Raw genomic sequence first — 20,329 nt, 5'->3', positions numbered from 1 at the left:
AGAATCTAATAGCTGCTGGAAGGAAACAGCTCTTGAACTGAGAGCTGGGAGTTTTCAGGCTTCTGTACCTTCTGCGTGGAGGTCGCAATGAAGAGGTTGTGACCACGGTGATGAGAATCATTTGTTATGATGGCTGCCATCTTGAGGCTGTACCTCGCATGAATGTCTGCAATGAATGGGAGGTCGGAGCCTGTGATGTTGACTTCCTTCTGTATTCCTGGGCAGTTGAATTCCCAAACCAGCTGAAATGCAACCAGTCAGTATAAAATTTCAGACATACAGCACAGTAACAGGACCTTTTGGCCCATGAGTCCGTGCCACTCGATTTACACCCAGTGGACCTACACCCCCCGGTATGTTTCGAAAGGTGGGAGGAAACCGGAGCCCCTGGGTAAAACCCACGCTGACACGGGAGAGCGTACAGAATCCTTACAGACAGATCCAGATTCGAACCCCAGTCCCGATCGCCGGCGCTGTAAAGGTGTTGCGCTTACCTCTACACCAACTGTGTATCCACCGACATGCCAAATCTCCTTAGGACAGTGGTTCTCAACCAATTTTTCCCCCCCACTTGCAAAACACCTTGAGTAATCTCTTTCAAACCACAGAGCATAGGATACCATAGGTGCTCTGTGGTTAGTAAGGGATTAAGGTGGAATGTGAGTGGAAAGAAAAAGGTTGAGAACCACTGCCTTAGGAAGTAGAGATGCTGGGTGTGCCTTCTTCACATTTGCCTTGATGAGCTGGCTCTAGGAAAGGTCTGATATATGGACTTGCAGGAACTTGAAGGCTCTGACTGTCTACCTCCGTGCCATTACTACAGGATGTGTGATTCCTCAGCCTCTCTTTCTAAAGTCAACAATCACTCCTTGATCTTGGTGATGTTGCAACCAAGATGGTTATTTCCAACAAGTAAATATTCTAGATGTCTATCCAACATTCTGACTCATCATTTCCCAGCTATTCGACCAATGACTGGTGCCAACAGCAAGTTTGTGGATTGAATTTGAGCTGAAGATGGCTGTGCAGTCATGGGCGTACAAGGAAGAGTGTAGAGGGCTAAGCACAGCCTAGGGGTGCTCCTGTATTGATGGTCCGAGAGGAGGAGGTGATGTTTCCAAATTACACTGATTAGGGTCAGCTGATGAGGAAGGCGATGATCCTGTTGCAGAGGGGTGGACAGTATTCCAGCCCCTTTAACTGGGTCATTGTACAACATACTCATTATCACTACCACATACCCTCCCCCCCCCCCCCCATACTGACGATATCTTCGGGCTTACCATTGACTAGAAACCGAAATGGTGGCCACATACACAATGTGGCTATTGGATCAAGTCGGAGCCAATGGATGTTGCACTGAGTTACTCAACTTCTTTGCTCCCCGAAGTTACCTACAAGAAGCTCAACAATATGCAGAACGTAACACTCTGGAATTTTGAGTGATCAAAGAGAAGCTGCAGGGCGTCAGAGATCAGGCAGCTTCTATGGGTAGGGTTTGGTGCATCAACATTTTTTTTGTCAGGACCCTTCATTGTTTTAGTAAAGGGTACTGACCGAAAAAGTTGACTGATTATTTCTACCAATGGATGCTGCGTGACCTGCTGAGTTCCTCCAGCTTCTCTTTGTTCATTCATTGCAGGTTGCTTGATGGGTACCCATTCACTCACACCACCACCAACGTACAGTAGCATCTGCAGTAACACCCCAAAATTCCTTGGACAGTACCTTCCAAGCCCATCATCTCGACTGGCTAACGAAAGCATGGGAACACCATCATCTACAAGTTGCCTTCCAAGCCACACACCATCCTGACTCGGGATTAGCCGCCACTGTCTCAACATCCTTCCTAACAGCATTGCGGGCACACCCACATCTCACGAACTGCAGCAGTTGAAGAAAGCAGCTCACTATACCTCCCCAAGTACAATGAGAATTAAATACTAGATCAGCTTGCAGAGCCCTTAATTGCCTCTATAGCACCAGTGATTGGGACCGGACTTGGGTTCGAATCCCGCGCTGTCTGTAAGGAGTTTGTACCTTCTCCCCGTGGGTTTCCTCCTGTTGCTATAGTTTCCTCCCACCCTTCAAAATGTACCGGGGTTGTAGGTCAATTGGATGTAATTGGGCAGCACGGACTCATGGGCCAAAAGGGCATGTTACTGTGCTGTATTTTGAAATTTAAAAAAATTTAAATCATGTTTTGTTTACCAGGCCCATTCCTGTGGATGAATACAAGAGTTACTTCCAGCGCATGCACGCGGACACTGACATTGGTTTTGCTGAAGAATATCAGGTGTGTACATTTTGTGGAAATGTTCACTCTCGGGCCCCGAGATCTTGCTTAACTGGAAAATGTGGTGGTCTGTTAAAAGTAGATAATGTCGCTGTTATGGCCACAAGCCCACCATTTCACTACTGATGAATGCAAGTACAGATGACTTTCCCTCCCACAGTATCAGATTCCGATTTCAGGTTTATTGTCAGAGTACATACATGGCATTACATGAGATTCTTTTTCCTGCTGGCAAAATGGAATGACCTCTTATTGGAATTGGCCTCGTTCAAACATTAAAAAATGTTTGCAACCCCAAAAGAATGTCATAGATAGAGTTCTAATACCAGTATTAGAACATAACACCTTTTAAAAATCTTTTTTAAATTTAGACATACAGCATATTAACAGGCCTTTTCGGCCTACAAGACTATGCCTCTCAATTAACCTATACCCCCGGTACATTTTGAATGCTGGGAGGAACCCGAGGCCCTCCCCCAGGGAAAGCCCATGCAGACATGGGGAGACCGCACAGACTCATTACAGATTCAAACCTTTTTTTAAAATTGTTTACTGTTGGTATATCCCTAACCTTCTAATTGAATGGATCAATGATGCATTCTCAGGCAGGAGCATCGGGGAAGCTTTCGAGCCCAAGATCAGAGGTGCCAGTGATCTGGTGGTCGGGGTTGATGTGGGCAGTGGGGTGTAGTGCATAGGGAATGACTCGCACGGTGTGTGTCCGACATGTGATTTCCTCATTGGAGGGAAGGGGCATGAAACAGGCCAGAAACAACTGTTGCATTTCACTGTGAGATGCCACCTGCTGAAACAGACTAACAAGGAGAATGCAGATGCTGGCAGAGAGCGGCCATGTAGCAAACATGCCATCTATGGTAACAAACTCTCCTTTCTCAATCTTGCTGTCTCTATTTCAGGAGACCAACTATCTGCAGACATTTTTGACTCCCACATTTACCTTGACTACAGACAGCTCTTCCCACCTTGACTCCTGCAAGGACCCAATACCTTTCTCTCAGTTTCTCCATCTCTGCTGTATCTGTTCCCAAGAGGAAACGCTCCATTCCAAGACTTCTGAGATGTCATCCTTCTCAAAAATAAATGTGGCTTCCCCTCCCCTGCCATTAACAGCCCTTGCCCACATCTACCCCCGCTCCTTTCCCCCCCCTCCCCCCGCCACCACAATGTAACAGGTTAGGGTTCCCTGGGGGTGAGGGAGATCTGGCTCCAACATCTGTCACCTCATTGATCGCTAGGGATGATTTGGCTGATCGGTCTGCCTCGGTGGGTGTCACCCTTCCCTCACAGCTCCATGTGTGTCCCTCCCAAGACTCAGTCGCAGAGGATGGCCCCCTAGAAGAGGACCACTCCGCCGGTCTAGGGTTTATGACTTAGCTACTCCCCTGCTAGTCTAAACCTCAAAGACCATAGGATAGGGTTCCCCTTGTCCTCACCTACAATCCCAGCAGGCTCTGCAGCCAACACGTTCTGCACAATTTCTGCCACCTACAAAATGATCTTGCCACCAGACACGTCTTCCCCTCCCCTCCACTCACTGCTTTCTGTTCTCCAGGACTCGCTCAGCCATTTGCCCGTTTCCATTAACCACTTACCCCCTGTGATCACACCTATACCTCCTCCCTTCCTGCCATTTGGGGTGCCAGACAGTCCTTCCCAGTGAAGAAGCACCATCTGTGGACCTGTCGGAGTCATCTACTGCATCCGGAGCTGCTGGTGCGTCCTCTATTGATGTCAGGAAGACTGAAAGCAGGATGGGGGAAATCACTTCATTGAGCAGCTTTGCTCTGTCTGCTGCAACTGAAAGGACTGCCTAGTGGCCATCCAGTTCACTTTCACACCCCACCCCCTGAATCTCTCCTAGTCCCAACACCGGGTGCATCACCAAGAAAGCCCAGCAGTGCCTCTATTTCCTGCGAAGGCTGAGGAAAATCCATCTCCCACCCCCCATCCTCACTACATTCTCCAGAGGATGTATTGACAGCATGCTGTGCAACTGCATCACCGCCTGGTTTGGAACCTGTGCCGCCTCAGACTGCAAGACCCTACAGAGGATAGTGAAGTTAGTGGAAAATATCATTGGGGATTCTCTTCCTACCGTGACGGACGTCTACAACACTCGATGCAGGCGAAAGCAATAAACATTATGAAGGACTCCACACACCCTTCATGTAAACTGTTCTCCCTTCTGCTGTCTGGTAGGAGGTACCTTAGTTCTCGGGCCCTTATGTCCAGATAGGGTGACAGTTTTTTTCACCCCAAGTCATCAGGGTCCAGAATTCCCAGAACATCTGTGGATAGTGAACCATGGACTTTTATTGTATACTACTTAATATTTTAAAGTGTTTAACTTCTATTCTAACTTATATTTTTGTAAATAAGTTCCTGGAGAAATGCTTTCTTGTCTTTACTGAGCGAGCATGATATGAAGGACAAATAAAGGTGACATGACATGTGTTACAAGATCAAACCAGCAACCACAAAGAAGGCATATCACACAGGGGTAAAGATGAACAATGACTTTATTAACAAAAAATTCACCTTCAAACTTTAATTCAAAATCCCCCCCTTTTATAACAATGCCCACTGGTTAATATACAAATTTCTATAACAGTGTAAAACTGATAAATTCCCCTGCCTAAATATAACATATATAATCAAAGTCTAAGTTATATTTCCAACCAGCCCACAGAAAAAAGATAAACACAAAACACACAAGACTCACAAAACTTTGATTGCAATCGAAGTAAAGATCGTAAACAAAGTTCAGTTTGTTTGGTAAACTGAAGCCAAAAGATCTTTTAGAGAGAGAGAGAGAGAGAGAGAGAGAGAGAGAGAGCACAAAATTCGAAGTGGTCTTCTTGTGTTGCTCACAGAGAGAAAGAAAAAAAAGGCTTGGTTCAGATCCTTCTGGCTGCCTTCGGAATCTTCATTTTTTAAAAAATGCCCAACATTCCAAACTGCCCCTTTGACAATGACTCCTGCTTGGGTTTCCTTTCATTCTACAGCCACACCCAGTCATGGTTTGTCTTCCAAGTCCAGAAATTTCTTGGTCATCTTTTGCACATGCTCAATCTGTCTCTCACTCTCAGCAGTCCACCTTCACCTTGGCTCTCAAAGGCAAACTGTCACTTTTTAAACATAAAACCACACAACACATAGGTCAATACACTACACATGACTCTATAACACGTCTTTCAATGGCCTCATGTACTGCCAGTTGAAGCCACTCATAAATTGGAGGATCAATGCCTTGCATTCCATTTAGGCAGATGCAATAATACTGACCTCCAATTTCCAGTAACCTCCTCCCGTAGTTTCCCTCCCCCATTTTATTTGGCCCCTCACCCTTCAGGCTTCTTTTTTGCCCTGCCCATCACTCACCCCTCCAGAATTAGAATTTATTTTCATGAACATGATACAAAATGTGTTGCTTTGCAGCAGGCATCACAGCGCAAACATTTAGAGCAAATGAGTAAAAGTGCAAGGAAAAGACAAAGTAAGGTATTGTCTATGGTTCGTTGTTCGCTCCTCCAACTCCACGCCCCTTCCTTTCCTCCTATCACAGAACATCTTCCTTTGCCCTTTGGCCCCTTCACCTATCACATCCCAGCTTCTTTCCCTTCCCCCCCTCCCACCAGTGTTCCCTCTAATTTTTAGTCATCAGTGTGCACAAAAACCTGATGTGTGGAATTTTTTTTCCCCCTGTGCAAATGTAAACTTAAAATAGTTTCAAGATCATTTTGGCACAGCCTTTCTCTCACGGCTAATCAAACTGTATTGGCCTGTTTTAATATCATACAAGTATGATTAACTACTTGTTTAACTAACTATTTAACAGAAACGGCTAGCGAAGAGATTCTTTTCAATAAGTATAATTATTAATTGGTACATTATTTTAGGTCACTAACCTTTTATGTGCACATTAATTTCTGGTTGCAAAATGGGTGTGCGTGCCACAGCTGCGAAGGAACAGTGCCTCCCACCAGCGTTCACCCATCCCTCCCCTTCCCCACCTTCTTATTCGGGCCACTTGTCTGATCTTTAGCTTTACCTGGAGAAGGACTCCAGCCCAAAGCATCGACTGCCTATTGCTGACCGTGGACGCTGGGTGGCCTGCTGACTTCCTCCGGCACTTTTGGGTACCGCTGAAACAGACGAGTTTCCATGTTCATATTTTTAAGACCTGGTGTTACTACCTATTCCTAAAATTGGTGAGTTTCAAGAAAAACCAACAAGCATGCCATGCACACAGTTTATCCTTCCACTATGCTGTGGAGTATGTGGTGCCCTGAATGGACTTATAATAACACTCTGAAGGCTTGGATTCTCTTGACGCAATTGACAAACAATCCCTCTTCGCTTCATTTTAGAGCCTGGCTACTGTGGGTGTAGATCAGTCAAAAGAAGCATTCCTACATGCAGACAACAAAGTGAAGAATCGATACACGAATATCTTCCCGTGTAAGTACATCTTGGCATTTACTCTGAAGACCTTTGACACCAGTCCTTTTCCTTCCCATCCCCATTTCTCTCCTCCCCTCCTTACAGTGTCACAGGATGAATAGCACAGAAGCTGGACATTTGTTCTGCTGCATGGAACCTCAAGCCTCCTCCTGTCTGTCTTCTTTAATGCTTTTTATTAAAAGTTCATTTAGCAAGTGTTAAACATGAATAGAACAATAATCAAATGTATATGATACTAATCTCAGTAATGACAGAACCTACGTTACATTTGGAAAAAAATATACATGCAAAAAGAAATAAGGAACTGGCTATTCTACAAATTCAACCCCCACCTTCCGAGGTTGTTGGCAAAATGTGATAATGGGGGGAGAAAAAAAAGAGGTCAAGAGAAGCTTACAAATTTGGGAAAGAATGCCATAAAGAAATAAAGTTTACATTCATTCATTACAGGGGTGGGGCATCTAATTTTTTTCTGACAATGAACAAGCCTTTAAGGTGCGAGTGGGAGGGACAGCATCTTTCCATTTCATGCGATTGGCCCTCCGGGCGATCAGGGAGGCAAAAGCTATGACATGGGGTTGTGAAGAATTCAACGTCGGATCATTGGGCCCTCTTATTCCAAACAAGGCAATGAGAGGAGATGGGGCCAAATTAGTATGAAGAATGAAAGAAAGTGAACAAAACACACCTTCTCAATAATTGAAAAGAGACCAAAACCTGTTATACATTTATCACACTTAAAAGATTGGAAAGAATTTAGCCAGTCGGGTTTTGGAATAGTGGGCACGACCTCCTGTCTTTCTGCATCTGAATCTATCTCGATTTATCCCATTCTCCTTGTACACTCTTAGATTCATTTACACTATTCACTCCAACTACTCCCTGTGGAGTTCTTCTGAACTCCTACCTGGATGTCTTGTATTGAACTTGTTTTGAAATCTAATGCTATTTGATGGCGACCTATTGGCATGTGAGATGTGCAAATGCTAATCAGTTTGTGCCTTACGCTCCAAAGCAGCCAGCCTTTGTTTAGTGATGGCCCCCTGAGGACTCTGCTCAAAGTTAATGGGCCCCCCCTTCCCTGTGAAGCAGTCACTTAGTTGGTTTCTTCCATACTTCTCTCCTACCGACTACGTAGAGCACACAAAAAATATTTTATGATTCAATGGCTCCCTTTAAATGCACTATGGCCCCTGTTGAGAATGGCTGTTGTAAAGACGCTCAAGCCCATAGAGGAACCCCTCCCCCCCAGTTGTGCTAGGTGGAGGGCATTGGTAGTTTGGTTCATCCCCATGGGGTGAGTGGGACCTTTCTCTGTGCGTTTTTGTAACATTTCTATACATCGATAACATTTGGATCAGGAAGGATAGGAAATGTTAAAACCTAAACAAAATGTCGAATTTGATAGTATCTGAAATAATGTCTATTTGATAAATTAAATATCACCTCCAATTGTTGAAGAGATAATAAAATGTGGTATAAAAGATCTTTAAAACTATTAATACCTAGAAAAAATTCCATTCTTGAAAATTGCAACTAAAATAACTGGTAGAAATAAATAATTTGATATTATAGGACTTGTAAATCCTTTAAGTATGAAAAATTTTCTGAATTGATTCCAGATCTTCAATCTATGTGTCATTATTAACACCATGTAGTAATTACAGCACTTTTTGATCATAGTTCCCCTATTTCAGGGCATCATAATGTTTGGGACTTTTTGACTTCACAGTGTTTGTGAGCACTCAGATATGTTTAATTGCTTCATTGGTGCAGGTATAAGAGAGCTAGGCTTGCTTCTAAGTATTTGATCACCTTTGGATTCTTTAGTTGCCATTTTTCAACGTGAGGACCAGTGTTGAGCCAAATGAAAGTCAAAGAAGTCATTATGAGGCTGAAGAACAAAAATTAAACAGTAAGAGACATCGCCCAAACCTCTTCGGATTACCAAAATCAACTGTTTGGAACATCATTAAGAAGAAAGAGCTCAATAATTGCAAAGGGACTGGAAGGCAGAAGAATTCTCATCATAATGAAGAAAAATTCCTATATGCCTGTCTGACAGATCAGAAACGCTCTTCCAAAGGCAGGTGTGGATGTGTCAGTGACTACTGTCTGTAGAAGACTTCATAAACAGAAATACAGTGGCTACACTGCAAGATTCAAACCACTCGTTAGTCACAGAAATAGGTTGGCCAGATTACAATTTGCCAAGAAGTATTTAAAGGAGCCTTCAGAATTCTAGAAAAAGGTCTTGAGGACAGATGAGACCAATATTGAGTATCTGTATCAGAGTGATTGCAAGAACAAAGTGTGGAGGCATAAAGGAACTGCCCAAGATCCACAGCACACCACCTCATCTGTGGAACATGGTAGTGGGGGTGTTATGGTCTGGGCATGTATGGCTGCCACAGGTTCTGACGCACTTCTTTTCATTGATGTAACTGCTGATGGCAGTAGCAAAATGAATTCTGAGGTGCATAGAAACATCTTATCCAGTACATCTTAGGTAGTACACCGGGCTCACTATTCCAAAGTTCAATTGGCCAAATTCTATTTTAATATTTGTTCTAAATGTGGTAAATGTATAACTGAAGAAGGTTCACTGTATCATATGTTCTTGTTATGTCTGACTCTATCAAATCTTTGGGAGGGTGTATTTCTTCATATTAATTTGACTCCCAATACTTTTCTTGCTCTCTTTGCGCCATCTGCTTTAATTCTGACGGCTTCCCAATCCCATGTTGCTGCCCTCACCTCCCTTATCGCTAGAAGGGCCATTTTAAAAAGCTGGAAAGATGCTACCCCTACTGAAAGGTTGTCTGACCTTTGGAAAAAAATGAGATGTTCCACTACTGAAATGTGGTATACAAAATCCACCTCCCCACTCCCCCCCCCCAAAGTAAAAGAAGATAGAAGAAGGAAAATCTGGAGAATGACAACAGGATAAACTATATATCATAAAGTTCTAAAAAAAGAATATAATGATGCTGGAGGTTACCAAAAGATGGGGACTTCAGAGAGTCTGTTAATTCATATCCACATTTTGCAAATATGGGCACCGTATTTTCGAAAGTACCTGATATTTATTATGTAAATTATAAAGTAATCTTTTCAAGTGAAATACAGATACTAAGTTCTGCATGATATCTCTCCATCCCTAAATCAGTGTCCGATTTCCAAGTAACAGCTATACACTTTCTAGAAACTGCTAAAACAATTTGTACAAATTCAATTTGATACATCATTAATTTAAATTTAGGTCTTATAGTCCTAATATTACCCAACAAAAATAACATCGGATCCTGTGGGAATTTAACCCCTGTTATTCGTTCCAAAAAATTTCCAACTTCCAACCAGAAATGTTTAACTTTAGGACACTTCCAAGTAGAATGCAGAAATGATCCAATCTCTTGACCACATCTAAAACATAAATCTGATCCTGAAAGGTTCCATTAAAAAAAAATTTGAGGAGTGAAATATAACTGATGCAAAAAAATTGTATTGGACCAACCTATATCTAATTTTTATCATAATATTTGCATAGTTGCATCCAATTTTTCTCATCTATTTGTCTGTTTAAATCTGTTTCCCATCTTAATCTTGACTTATGCATCCCTATTTTAGGGGCTTTCTTTTGAAGTCAATTGTACATTGCAGAGATAAATTTATTCACATTACTGTTACAAATATCCACTCTGACTAGGTACCATCAAAATTAGTTTTTGAACTCTATGTTTACCTTCCTTTGTTTAATTATTAATAGTGGACTGTTTGTGTTAGTCAGTCACCTCCGAAAGGAGGGGATTGAATTAGATATTTAGTCTAGTGTTTTTAATGTAACAGAGGTCTCAGTGCTGTATGAAATTGTAATTGTTATGTACCTATGGAACATTTATTTGATAAAACCAATAAAAATATTGGAAAAGAAACATCCTATCTGCTCAAGTTCGTGAAAATGCCTCCAAACTCATTGGTCGATGCCACAGCAAGACAATGATCCCAAAGGTGCTACTAAAGCAACAAAGGAATTTTTCAAAGCTACAAACTGGAACATTTTTGAATGGCCAAGTCTGTCGCTCATCCAATTGAGTTCGCCTTCCATGTACTGAAGAGAAAACCTAAGGGGACAAGCCCCTGAAACGAGCAGGAGCTGTGATGTTGTAGTGGAGGCCTGGCAGAGCATCATCAGAGAGAAGTTATGAGCCCAGAGGACTCCAAAAACGAACAGGAACAGAAATTTACCAAGACAATGGTTACTTTAACTAAAGTTGCCGAAGAAACGTGCCCCCTCGTGGGTTTTCCAAAGGATAACCTCTTCTTTCAGGTTACAGACAGAGTCTAAAAAGAGAGGCTCCGGAGATCAGGACAGCTAGAAGGTGGTCACAGGAGGCTGAAGAACGGTTACCGAACTTCCTCGAGTCAGCGGATTGGGCAGTGTTCAAGCATTCAGCTGAATCTGAATGTTTACAGCAGGGCTGTCACAGACTTTATCAAAACAGCCGTGAATGAGTGTATCCCCATCGAATTGTTCAGAACCAGAAGCCCTGGAAGAACAATGAAATCTGGAACCTGCTGAGAACCAGATCACAGGAAGAAGCAGTTGTGACCTTGGAAAGCCATGTCCCGGGCAAAGTGGAGTTTCTGGATGAAAATGGAAACCATGAGGAATACCCCAGTGGCAGGGATTAAGCAGAAGGAAACGGCAAAGCTTCACTTCCTGACAAGCTCAACGCCTTCAACACCCAATATGACCACAAGAACAAGGAAGAACCATCACTGCACACCCCCATATCCCCTGATGATCCCCTCCTGGCCATATCAGAGGATAACGTGCGGGCTGCCTTCAGGAGAGGAAAGAATCCGGTCCGGACAGAGTACAGGACCAAGTATTAAAACTCTGTGCTGACCAACCTACCAGCATATTCATGGATATCTTCAACATCTCACTTTGACAGGGTGTGGTCCCCACCTGTTTCAAGCAGGCGTCAATTCTACCGGTGCCCAAGAAGCCTAAATGACTATCGAACAGGGACACTCGCGTCAATGGTGATGAGGTGTTTAGAAAGGCTGATGATGAAGCAGATCAGCTCCTGTCTGAGCAGTGACATGGATCGATTCTGGTTCGCCTATCGTAGCAACAGGTCTATGACGGATGTCATCACATTGACTCCACACCAAGCCCTGGAACACCTGGACAGCAAAGATGCATACAGTTCTGCATTTAACACAATCATCCTCTCAAAAGTGATCAGCAAACTCCGAGAAATGGGAGTTAACACCCCTCTGTGTAATTGGATCATAGATTTCCTCACCTCTAGACCACAATCAGTGAGGATTGGTAAGAACATCTCCTCCACAATCCCCATCAGTACCTGAGCACCACAGGGCTGCCTACTTAGCCCCTGGTCTACTCACTTCACACTTAGGACTGTGGCTCAGTACGTCAGCAACACCATCTACAAATTTGCTGACAATAGCATGGGATTGGGTTGTATAAAACGGGGGGATGAGTCAGCGTACAGGAGGGACAGTGAAAACTTGGCTGAACGGTGCAACAACAACCTCACACTCAATATCACCAAAACCATGGTTGTTGAGTTCAAGAAGGGAAAACCAGAGGTGAATGATCTCCAATTACTGGGGGAATAAGAAGTGGAGGCACTGAACAAATTTAAGTTCTTGGGAGTCACTATCTCAGAGAAGCTTTCCTGGACCCAACACACTAAAGGCATCGTGAACAAAGCATGTCAGCACCTCTACTTCCTTAGGAGTTTGTGGAGGTTTGGTACAACATTGGAACCCTGGTAAATTTTTACAGATGTGTGGTGGAAAGTGTGCTGACTGGCTGCATCACAGTCTGGTATGGGGATACCAATACCCCTGAGCATAAAGCCCTGCAAAAGGTAGTGGACACAGTCCAAGACATCACAGGCAAACCCATTGAGAACATCAATGGGGAACGCTGCCGTCAGAGAGCAGCCACAATCATCAAGGACCCACACCACCCAGCTCACACTCTGTTCTTGCTGCTACCATCAGGAAAGAGGTATCGGTGCCACAAGACGTGCACCACCAGGTTCAGGAACACCTGCTCCCCCTCCACCATCAGATTCCTCAATGACAAACTCAATCAGGGGCTCATTTAAGGACTCTAGCACTTTATTGTTTGTTTTTCTCCTCTCTATCACACAATGGTTTATATTTGTTTATCTATTTACATGTGTATGTTGAGTACAGTGTTTTGCACTACCAATAAGTGGCCATTCTGCCTGGCCCACAGGAAATAGAATCTCAGGGTTGTATGTGATGTCATGTATGTACTCTTGTCAATAAATCTGAACAAAATCTGGAATGTGCACTTTAATCACATGCAAATTGTTTAATTACAAACTGTGGAGCACATAAAGGAAAAACATATTTTTGTTCCAAACAATATGGAGGGCACTGTACTTCTCCAGAAGAATCTGTGGGCAATGTTCCCTCTAATATTTAGTAGTCAGTGTTCGCAAAAATCTTATGTTGTGCAATTTTTTTTTCCTGTAACAACAGTCTGTGTGCACCAAAAGCTTGTGCAAATGTAAATTTGAAATTGTTTCAAGATCATTTTGGCACAGCCCACCTCTCGGACTAATTAGTTAACAGAAATGGTTAGCTAAGAGATTGTTTTCAGTAAGTATAATTATTAATTACTACATTATTCTCAGAATCTAACCTTTTGCACGCACAAGGTGCGTTTAGAGGGAACAGTGCCTGTGGGCACACTTGAAGGGGGACAGAGAATTTTTTTCTGCTGGATTGGAATTCTGGGGCCAGGGAGCAGACGCTAGATCAATGCAAACTGCCCCCTAAACTCACATAAGTGATCTCTATGCCATCAGTGCTCCGTGATTAGTAAGGGATTGCTTAAGGTGGGATGTGAGTGGGAAGGGAAAGTTGAGAATCACTGCTCTAGACCTAATTGTTACTGAAATATTTTGCTTGAGAAAAATTGTCAATGGCCCATTTCCTTTGGAGCTGTGAAACTGTGCACATAAGAAGTCAATTAAATACGATTAAAACAGTGGTTTTCAAACCTTTTTCTTTCCACTCACATCCCATTTTAACTAATCCCTTACTAATCACAGAGCACCCACGGCATAGGGATTACTTAAAGTGGAATGCAAGTTTAGGGGGACAGTTTGAAAACCACTACTTTAGAACCAAGCCTCTGATTGGAGCTAGTTAGCCTGGTAACCCACGCATATTTTCGACGCAGGAGGCAACTGGAGAACATGGAGAGAAACCCATGTGGTCACAGGAAGAATGTGCAAGTTCCACCCAGGTCAGGATTGTGCCCACAGCACGGCTATGAAGTAGCTGCTTTACCAACTGCACCACTTTGCCACCCATTTGTAGATGCTAAATTCAACATTTATTGGACCGTGGTAGAGAGAACATTGAAGCACAATACATAGAGGTCCTTTGGCCCACAATGTTGTGCCAACCTTTCAAAACCTACTCAAACTAAACATTCCCTAATTCACACCCATAACCCTTATGCCAGTCAGTCTTTTAAGCGTCCCCATTGCACCAGCCTCCATGACCACCCCGAGCAACGCATTCCAGGCATCCACTGCTCTCTATGTCAAAAAAAATGTACCCCTGACAACCACCCTCCCCCCCCAAACCTTTCCTCCCCTCAGCTTGTACAGAGCACAACATGTGGCAGCGCCAGTGACCAGGTTAGAATGTGACATTGCCTGTAAGGAGTTTGTGCGTTCTCTCCGTGTCTACATGGGTTTACATCCGAGTGCTCCAGTTTCCTCCCACCCTTCAAAACCTATTAGGGGAGTAGGTTAATTGGGTGGTACCATCCGTGGGCTGAAGGGTCTGTTACCGTGCTGCATGTCTAAATTTAAAAAAATACAAATTACATAGTTGTATTCTGATGTTTGCTATTCTCACCTCGGCGGGGGAGGTGCTGCTATTACACCCCTCATAAATCTTGTAGACCTCGATTAAGTCATCTCTCTACTGCTCCAAAGAGAAAAGCCCCAGCTCTGTTAACCATGCCTCATAAGGTATGTTCTCTAATCCAGGCAACATCCTGGTAAATTTCCTCTGCACCCTCTCCGTGGCTTCCGCATCCTTTCTGCAGTGGTGAAGTGCCTATCACTGGCCAACGTTTATTCTCCCCTTTTAATTGCTCTCAAACTGAATAGCTTATTGAGGCCATTTCCGAGACCAGTGAAGCATGAACCAATTTAGTGAGACAAAGGAAGATAAATCTCCCTCCTTGAGGTACATCTGTTTTTACAATAATCCAATAACTTGCATTTATTCCAGATTTATGAAACAGAACTTACATTTGCAGTATTTTAAGTTCTTGCTTTCTACTCCTGACGTCTGGTCACTTTAACTGTATTGTTTCTACTCCAAAGATATGGAGAGACGCAGGGGAACAGGTGGGGTAGATGCACGTTCAGAGGGGTCATGGCCCACCACTGTATCTGAGCACCAACATATTCGTCAAATGTGTTGCAGGCGGCCATTTACAGTGGAAAGTTCCCCACTTAGTAAATGTATAAAGTTACCTTCTGATTCCAATGAAATTATTTTCTCTCTTTCAGATGATGCAACCAGAGTTAAACTTAACTCTCAGCCTGATAGCAGCTCTTCTGATTACATCAACGCAAGTTACATGCCTGTGAGTTTCGCACACCGAAAGCTCATTTCTGTAACTCTCCATCAAATAAAAATGAGTCTGTTATAACCTCGTTCAGCTCTCCAAGGACTAAGGCACTGGTTCTCAACCATTTTTTTCCTCCTTTTCACATACTACCTTAAGTAATCCCTTACTAACCACAGAGCACCTATCCACCTCTCTCAGAAACTAAAGCCCTCCAGTCCAGGCAACATCCTGGAGAACGTTCTCTCCAATGCAATCATGTCCTTCCTTTGGTATGAATTGAATTGTTTATTGCAGTGCTTCTCGATCATTTCTTCCCCCCACCCCACCCCACCAACCGCGCACACACCCTACCTTAAAAAATCCCTTACTATGCCATAGGTGCTCTGTGGTTTGTGAGGGGTTACTTAGAGTGGTGGGTGCGTAGGAAAATGGTTGAGAACCACTAGTCTAAGGAGATACTGGAGACCAGACTCCCTCACCTTCCCTGACTTTGAAGGGGTACTCTAATCTTGGATTAGTTGCTTGTTTTGTTCCTCATTAAAAGGAGGAAATTGGTGTTTATTACCTATTTCCACTTGCTCGTGAGGAGGAATTCAGCAGTAAATTAGTTTCTAGACAGAAAAAAATTAGATCTGGTGCCAGATTTTGGATGGACTGGATAAGACTGGCTGATCTTGTTCCTTCCTTACTGGCTCTGCTCGACTCCGTCCCAGTTCCCACAAAGCAATTCCATTCCCCCTTGTTTTACTTCCCCTTAACCACTGAAATGCCCATGGTCAACCTTCAGTGCTTATTTTTGCCCCACTTACACTAAGGGTTAATTGCAGTAGCCATCACTGAGTCATGGGACAAGGATGTGGAACAGTACCACACAGGAACAGGCCCTTCAGCCCCCATGCCTGTGATGAACATGGAGCCCAATTGAAACTAGACCTTTGGTGCTTGCACATGATACACATCCCTCCATATTCATGTGCCGATCTAGAAGCCTTTTAAATGCTACTCCTGTATCTGCTTCTACCACTACCCCGGCACCGAACAGTGTCTGTGTAAATTATTTGCCCCACGCATCATCTCCCCCTCACCTTAAATGTGTGACACTTTTAACCTGGGGGGGTGGGGGAGAAAGTTCTGACTTATCCAATTTAGCAGCACGGTTGGTGCACAACACTGTTACTGCGCCAGGTCTGAGGTTCGAATCCTGCGCTGCCTGCGAGGAGTTTGTGCTTTCTCCCCGTGTTTGCTAGGGTTTCCTCTGGGGTCTGCGGTTTCCTCCCACCAGAAAGCATACCGGGTTGTAGATTGCATGAGCTCATGGGCTGAAAGGGCCCGTTGCTGTGCTGTATGTCTAAATTTAAAATTAAATTAGAAAATTTAAATTTAATCACTGCCTTTCACGATTTTATACACTCCTCACCCACAGCCTCTTATGTGCCTGCAGGGCACAGGCCTCCAGCCAGAATAACAACCGCCCATAGCTCCCCTCTGATTCTGTGGGGCAAGCCCAGACTATCAATTCACCATCCATCCCTCGCATCGATACCTTCTGAGGGAGGTACAGTTCCATGAGGGAGCTTGTGAAATGGTATGGAATTGTACAGCACAGAGAAAATCCTTCAGTCACCGAGTCTACTCCATCCACCACCCATTTACACTAATCCTACATGAACCCCATTTTATCTTCCTCCAAATTCTCATCACATACACACTAGGGGAAATAACCTACTTAGCCTCCGAGCCCAGATCTGACAGAGGGTCTCCGCAACCCACCCCACCGCCCCCCCCCCCCCCCAACCACCACCTGTTTCTCTTCCCTCAGTTTTAACCTCACATTTTGTACATTATTTTGGATGTGGGGAGGGGAACTGGAGCTCCCAGCAAAAATCCATGTGTTCACAGGGAGAATATGCAAACTCCATTCAAAATTGCCATGAATTTTTAATTAATTTAAATGAATGTCAGCAGATTCCATTCCAGGTGTGGCACTCAGCCCTTCAAGTTACCCGTGCATTTAAACAGCACCATAAAAGGAATGCTCTGTTGGAATGTTTTTAAAAATTTAGGCATACAACACGGTAACGGGCCATTTCAGCCCATGAGTCTGTGCCACCCAATTAGCCTACATCTCCCAGAACGTTTTTGAATGATGGGAGTAAACCAGAGCCCCCGGGGAAAACCCACGCAGACATGGGTAGAAGGTACAAACTCCATACAGTCAGTGTGGGGTTCAGACCCGGTTCTAATAGGTGACGCTGTAAAGGCGTGGCAGTACCTCTACGTCTCTCTCAGTGAACTTACCAAGTGGTTCTAGATGTTTGTTTAGTAACCTCTACGAGGCTTAATCTCTTAGAACCATTGAACATTACCACACAGAAACAGGCCCTTCAGCCCTTCCAGTCTGTGCAGAACTATTTTTCTGCCTAATCCCACTGACGTGTGCCCTCCATACCTCTCCCATCTATGTACCTGTCCAAATTCTTCTTAAGTGTTAAAATTGAGGCCTCGTTCACCACTTCACTTGGCAACTCATTCCTCACTCCCACCACTCTCTGTGTGAAGAAGTTCCCCTATTGTTCCCTGTAAACTTTTACCCCCCCCCCCCCCCCTTTCACTCTTAACTCATGTTCCCGGGTTTGTATCTCACCTACCCTCAGTGAAAATATTCTATGTGCATTTACTCCGTCTATACCCCTCATAATTTTAAATTCCTCTATCAAATCTCCCCTCATTCTTCTATGCTCCATGGAATAAAGTCCTAACCTGCTTAACCTTTCCCTGTAATTCAGTTCCTGAAGTCCAGGCAACATCCTAGTAAATCTTTTCTTGCACTCTTGCACTCTTTCAATCTTACTGCCAACTTTCGTGGTTAGGTGACAAAAACTGCATACTATACTCCAAATTTGGCCTCACCAATATCTTGTACAACTTTACCATAAAATCCCAATCCTATACTCAATACTTTGACCTCATCCCCTCCTATTTTAAACATGCTGCCTTACATAGAATGCTAAAGCGCAGAAAATGGGCCATTTGGCCCTTCTAGATTGTGTCAACCACTATTTCACTAGTCCCACTGACCTCTAGATTTCTCCCATGCACGTATCTATCCAATCTATTATTAAAACTCAAGATCAAGCCCACATTCACCACATCAGATGGCAGCTCATTCAACACTCCCACCACTCTGGGTAAAGAGCTTTCCTCTTTCATCTTAAAACTATCACCCCTTGTATTTATCTTCCCCAATCTAAGTGGAAAAAGCTTTCTCACGTCCACTCTGTCTATATCTCTCATAATCTTGTCACCCTCTCCCAAATTCCCTCCTAATTTTCTACGCTCCAAGGAATAAAGTCCTAACCAGTGGTTCTCAACCTTTCTCTTTCCACTCACATCCCTCCGCCATCGGTGCTCTGGGATTAGTTAAAGTGGGATGTGAGTGGGAAGGGAAGGTTGAGAATCACTGCTCTAGACCCAATTGTTACTGAAATATTTGGCTTGAGAAAAATAGCCTTTGGCCCCTTATTAATCACAGAGCACCGATGGCATAGAGAATACTGTGGTACGCTGTTAGCCAGAATTAGACACACACAGAGATAAAGACTGTACAACAGGCTTTAATCCACAAAGACTTCCACAGAGCCAGGCTGGCTGTGGCTGAAGCAACTCTGAATGAGGCCTCGGGAGGCTGGCGGCGCAGGCTTATATCCCGGAGGGTGATTGACACCCGACCAGGTGGGCCTTGATCCCTTCAGGCCAACTGATTGACAGCCGGCCACGTGTTGTCCTGTCCCCTTACACTCCTGCAGTAGGCCAGTGTGTAACCACCACAAATACTTAAAGTGGTAATTGAGTGGAAAGAAAAAGGTTGACAGCCACTGTCCTCATCCTGTAACTCAACTCTTGAAGACCCAGCAACATATTCCAGCCAGAAGAATATCTCCCTCCGCTTTGAGTGAAGAGAGGCCAACTGGTTTTCCTGGTGATTTCTTACAGGGTTACAATACTGAAAATGCATTCATTGCTGCCCAGGGACCTCTTCCAAGTACAGTGGCAGATTTCTGGAGAATGATTTGGGAGCAGGAGACCCAGGTCATTGTAATGCTAACCAACTGTGTGGAGCAAAATCGGGTGAGTCCCTAATTCAGAATCAGAATTTATTGTCACAAACTCATGTCGTTAATTTGCAGCAGGTGCAAATATTACTATGAATTACATTTTTTAAAAATAAATAAATTAGTCTGTGGTTCATCGTCCACTCAGGAATCTGACGGCAGCAGGGAAGAACCTGTCCTTATGCCGCTGAGTGCTAGTCTTCAGACTCCTGTACCTTTTCTCCAGATGGTAACAGAGTGAAAGGCATGGCCTGGGTGGTGGGAATCGTTGATGACTGTTGGCTGCTTTCTTGAGACACTGCCTCTTGTAGATGTGCTTAATAGAGTGATGCCCATCATGGCGCTGGTTGAGTTCACGTCAAGTTTACGGTCATCTGATTGCAAACTGTTGAAACGGTGTTCCCTGGTCCTTAGTGCAAAACATGCAGACCACAACATATAAGCAGGACAAGAATTCATATACTCAAATAGATATTGTTTCATGAATATGAGCATCTTGGACGGTTAGTATGAGTGGCTCCTTTGGTCGTTCGGCCTTCTCACTGCCTGTGGGAAGAAGCTGTTCCTCAGCCTGGTGGTGCTGGCTCTGATCCTCCCGCTTCTCTTTCCAGACGGGAGTAGCTGAAAGATGCTGGGTGCAGGGTGGAAAGGGTCGTCAACAATTTTCTGTATCCTCTTCAGACAACAATCCTGGTAGATCACGTCAGTGGGGGTTGGTGGTGAGACACTCGAGTGATCCTCTCTGCCACTCTTATGGTCCGA

General features: G+C 44.0%; 1 protein-coding gene across 1 annotated transcript in view; it reads left to right on the top strand.

The window, feature by feature from the left end:
* LOC138750839 (receptor-type tyrosine-protein phosphatase H-like) overlaps window positions 1-20,329 on the top strand; it is a 132,441-nt gene that overhangs the window by 99,708 nt on the left and 12,404 nt on the right. The window contains exons 16-19 of the mRNA XM_069912976.1: window positions 2,215-2,296; window positions 6,688-6,778; window positions 15,394-15,470; window positions 19,449-19,583. Of these exons, the coding sequence (XP_069769077.1) occupies window positions 2,215-2,296; window positions 6,688-6,778; window positions 15,394-15,470; window positions 19,449-19,583 (385 nt within the window). The remainder of the gene's footprint in view (window positions 1-2,214; window positions 2,297-6,687; window positions 6,779-15,393; window positions 15,471-19,448; window positions 19,584-20,329) is intronic.

The sequence above is a fragment of the Narcine bancroftii genome, unplaced genomic scaffold (genome assembly GCF_036971445.1).
Source record: "Narcine bancroftii isolate sNarBan1 unplaced genomic scaffold, sNarBan1.hap1 Scaffold_282, whole genome shotgun sequence".
Taxonomy (NCBI): Eukaryota; Metazoa; Chordata; class Chondrichthyes; order Torpediniformes; family Narcinidae; genus Narcine; species Narcine bancroftii.
The sequence above is the reverse complement of the archived record's forward strand: the minus strand, read 5'-3'. Positions and strand labels throughout refer to the sequence as shown.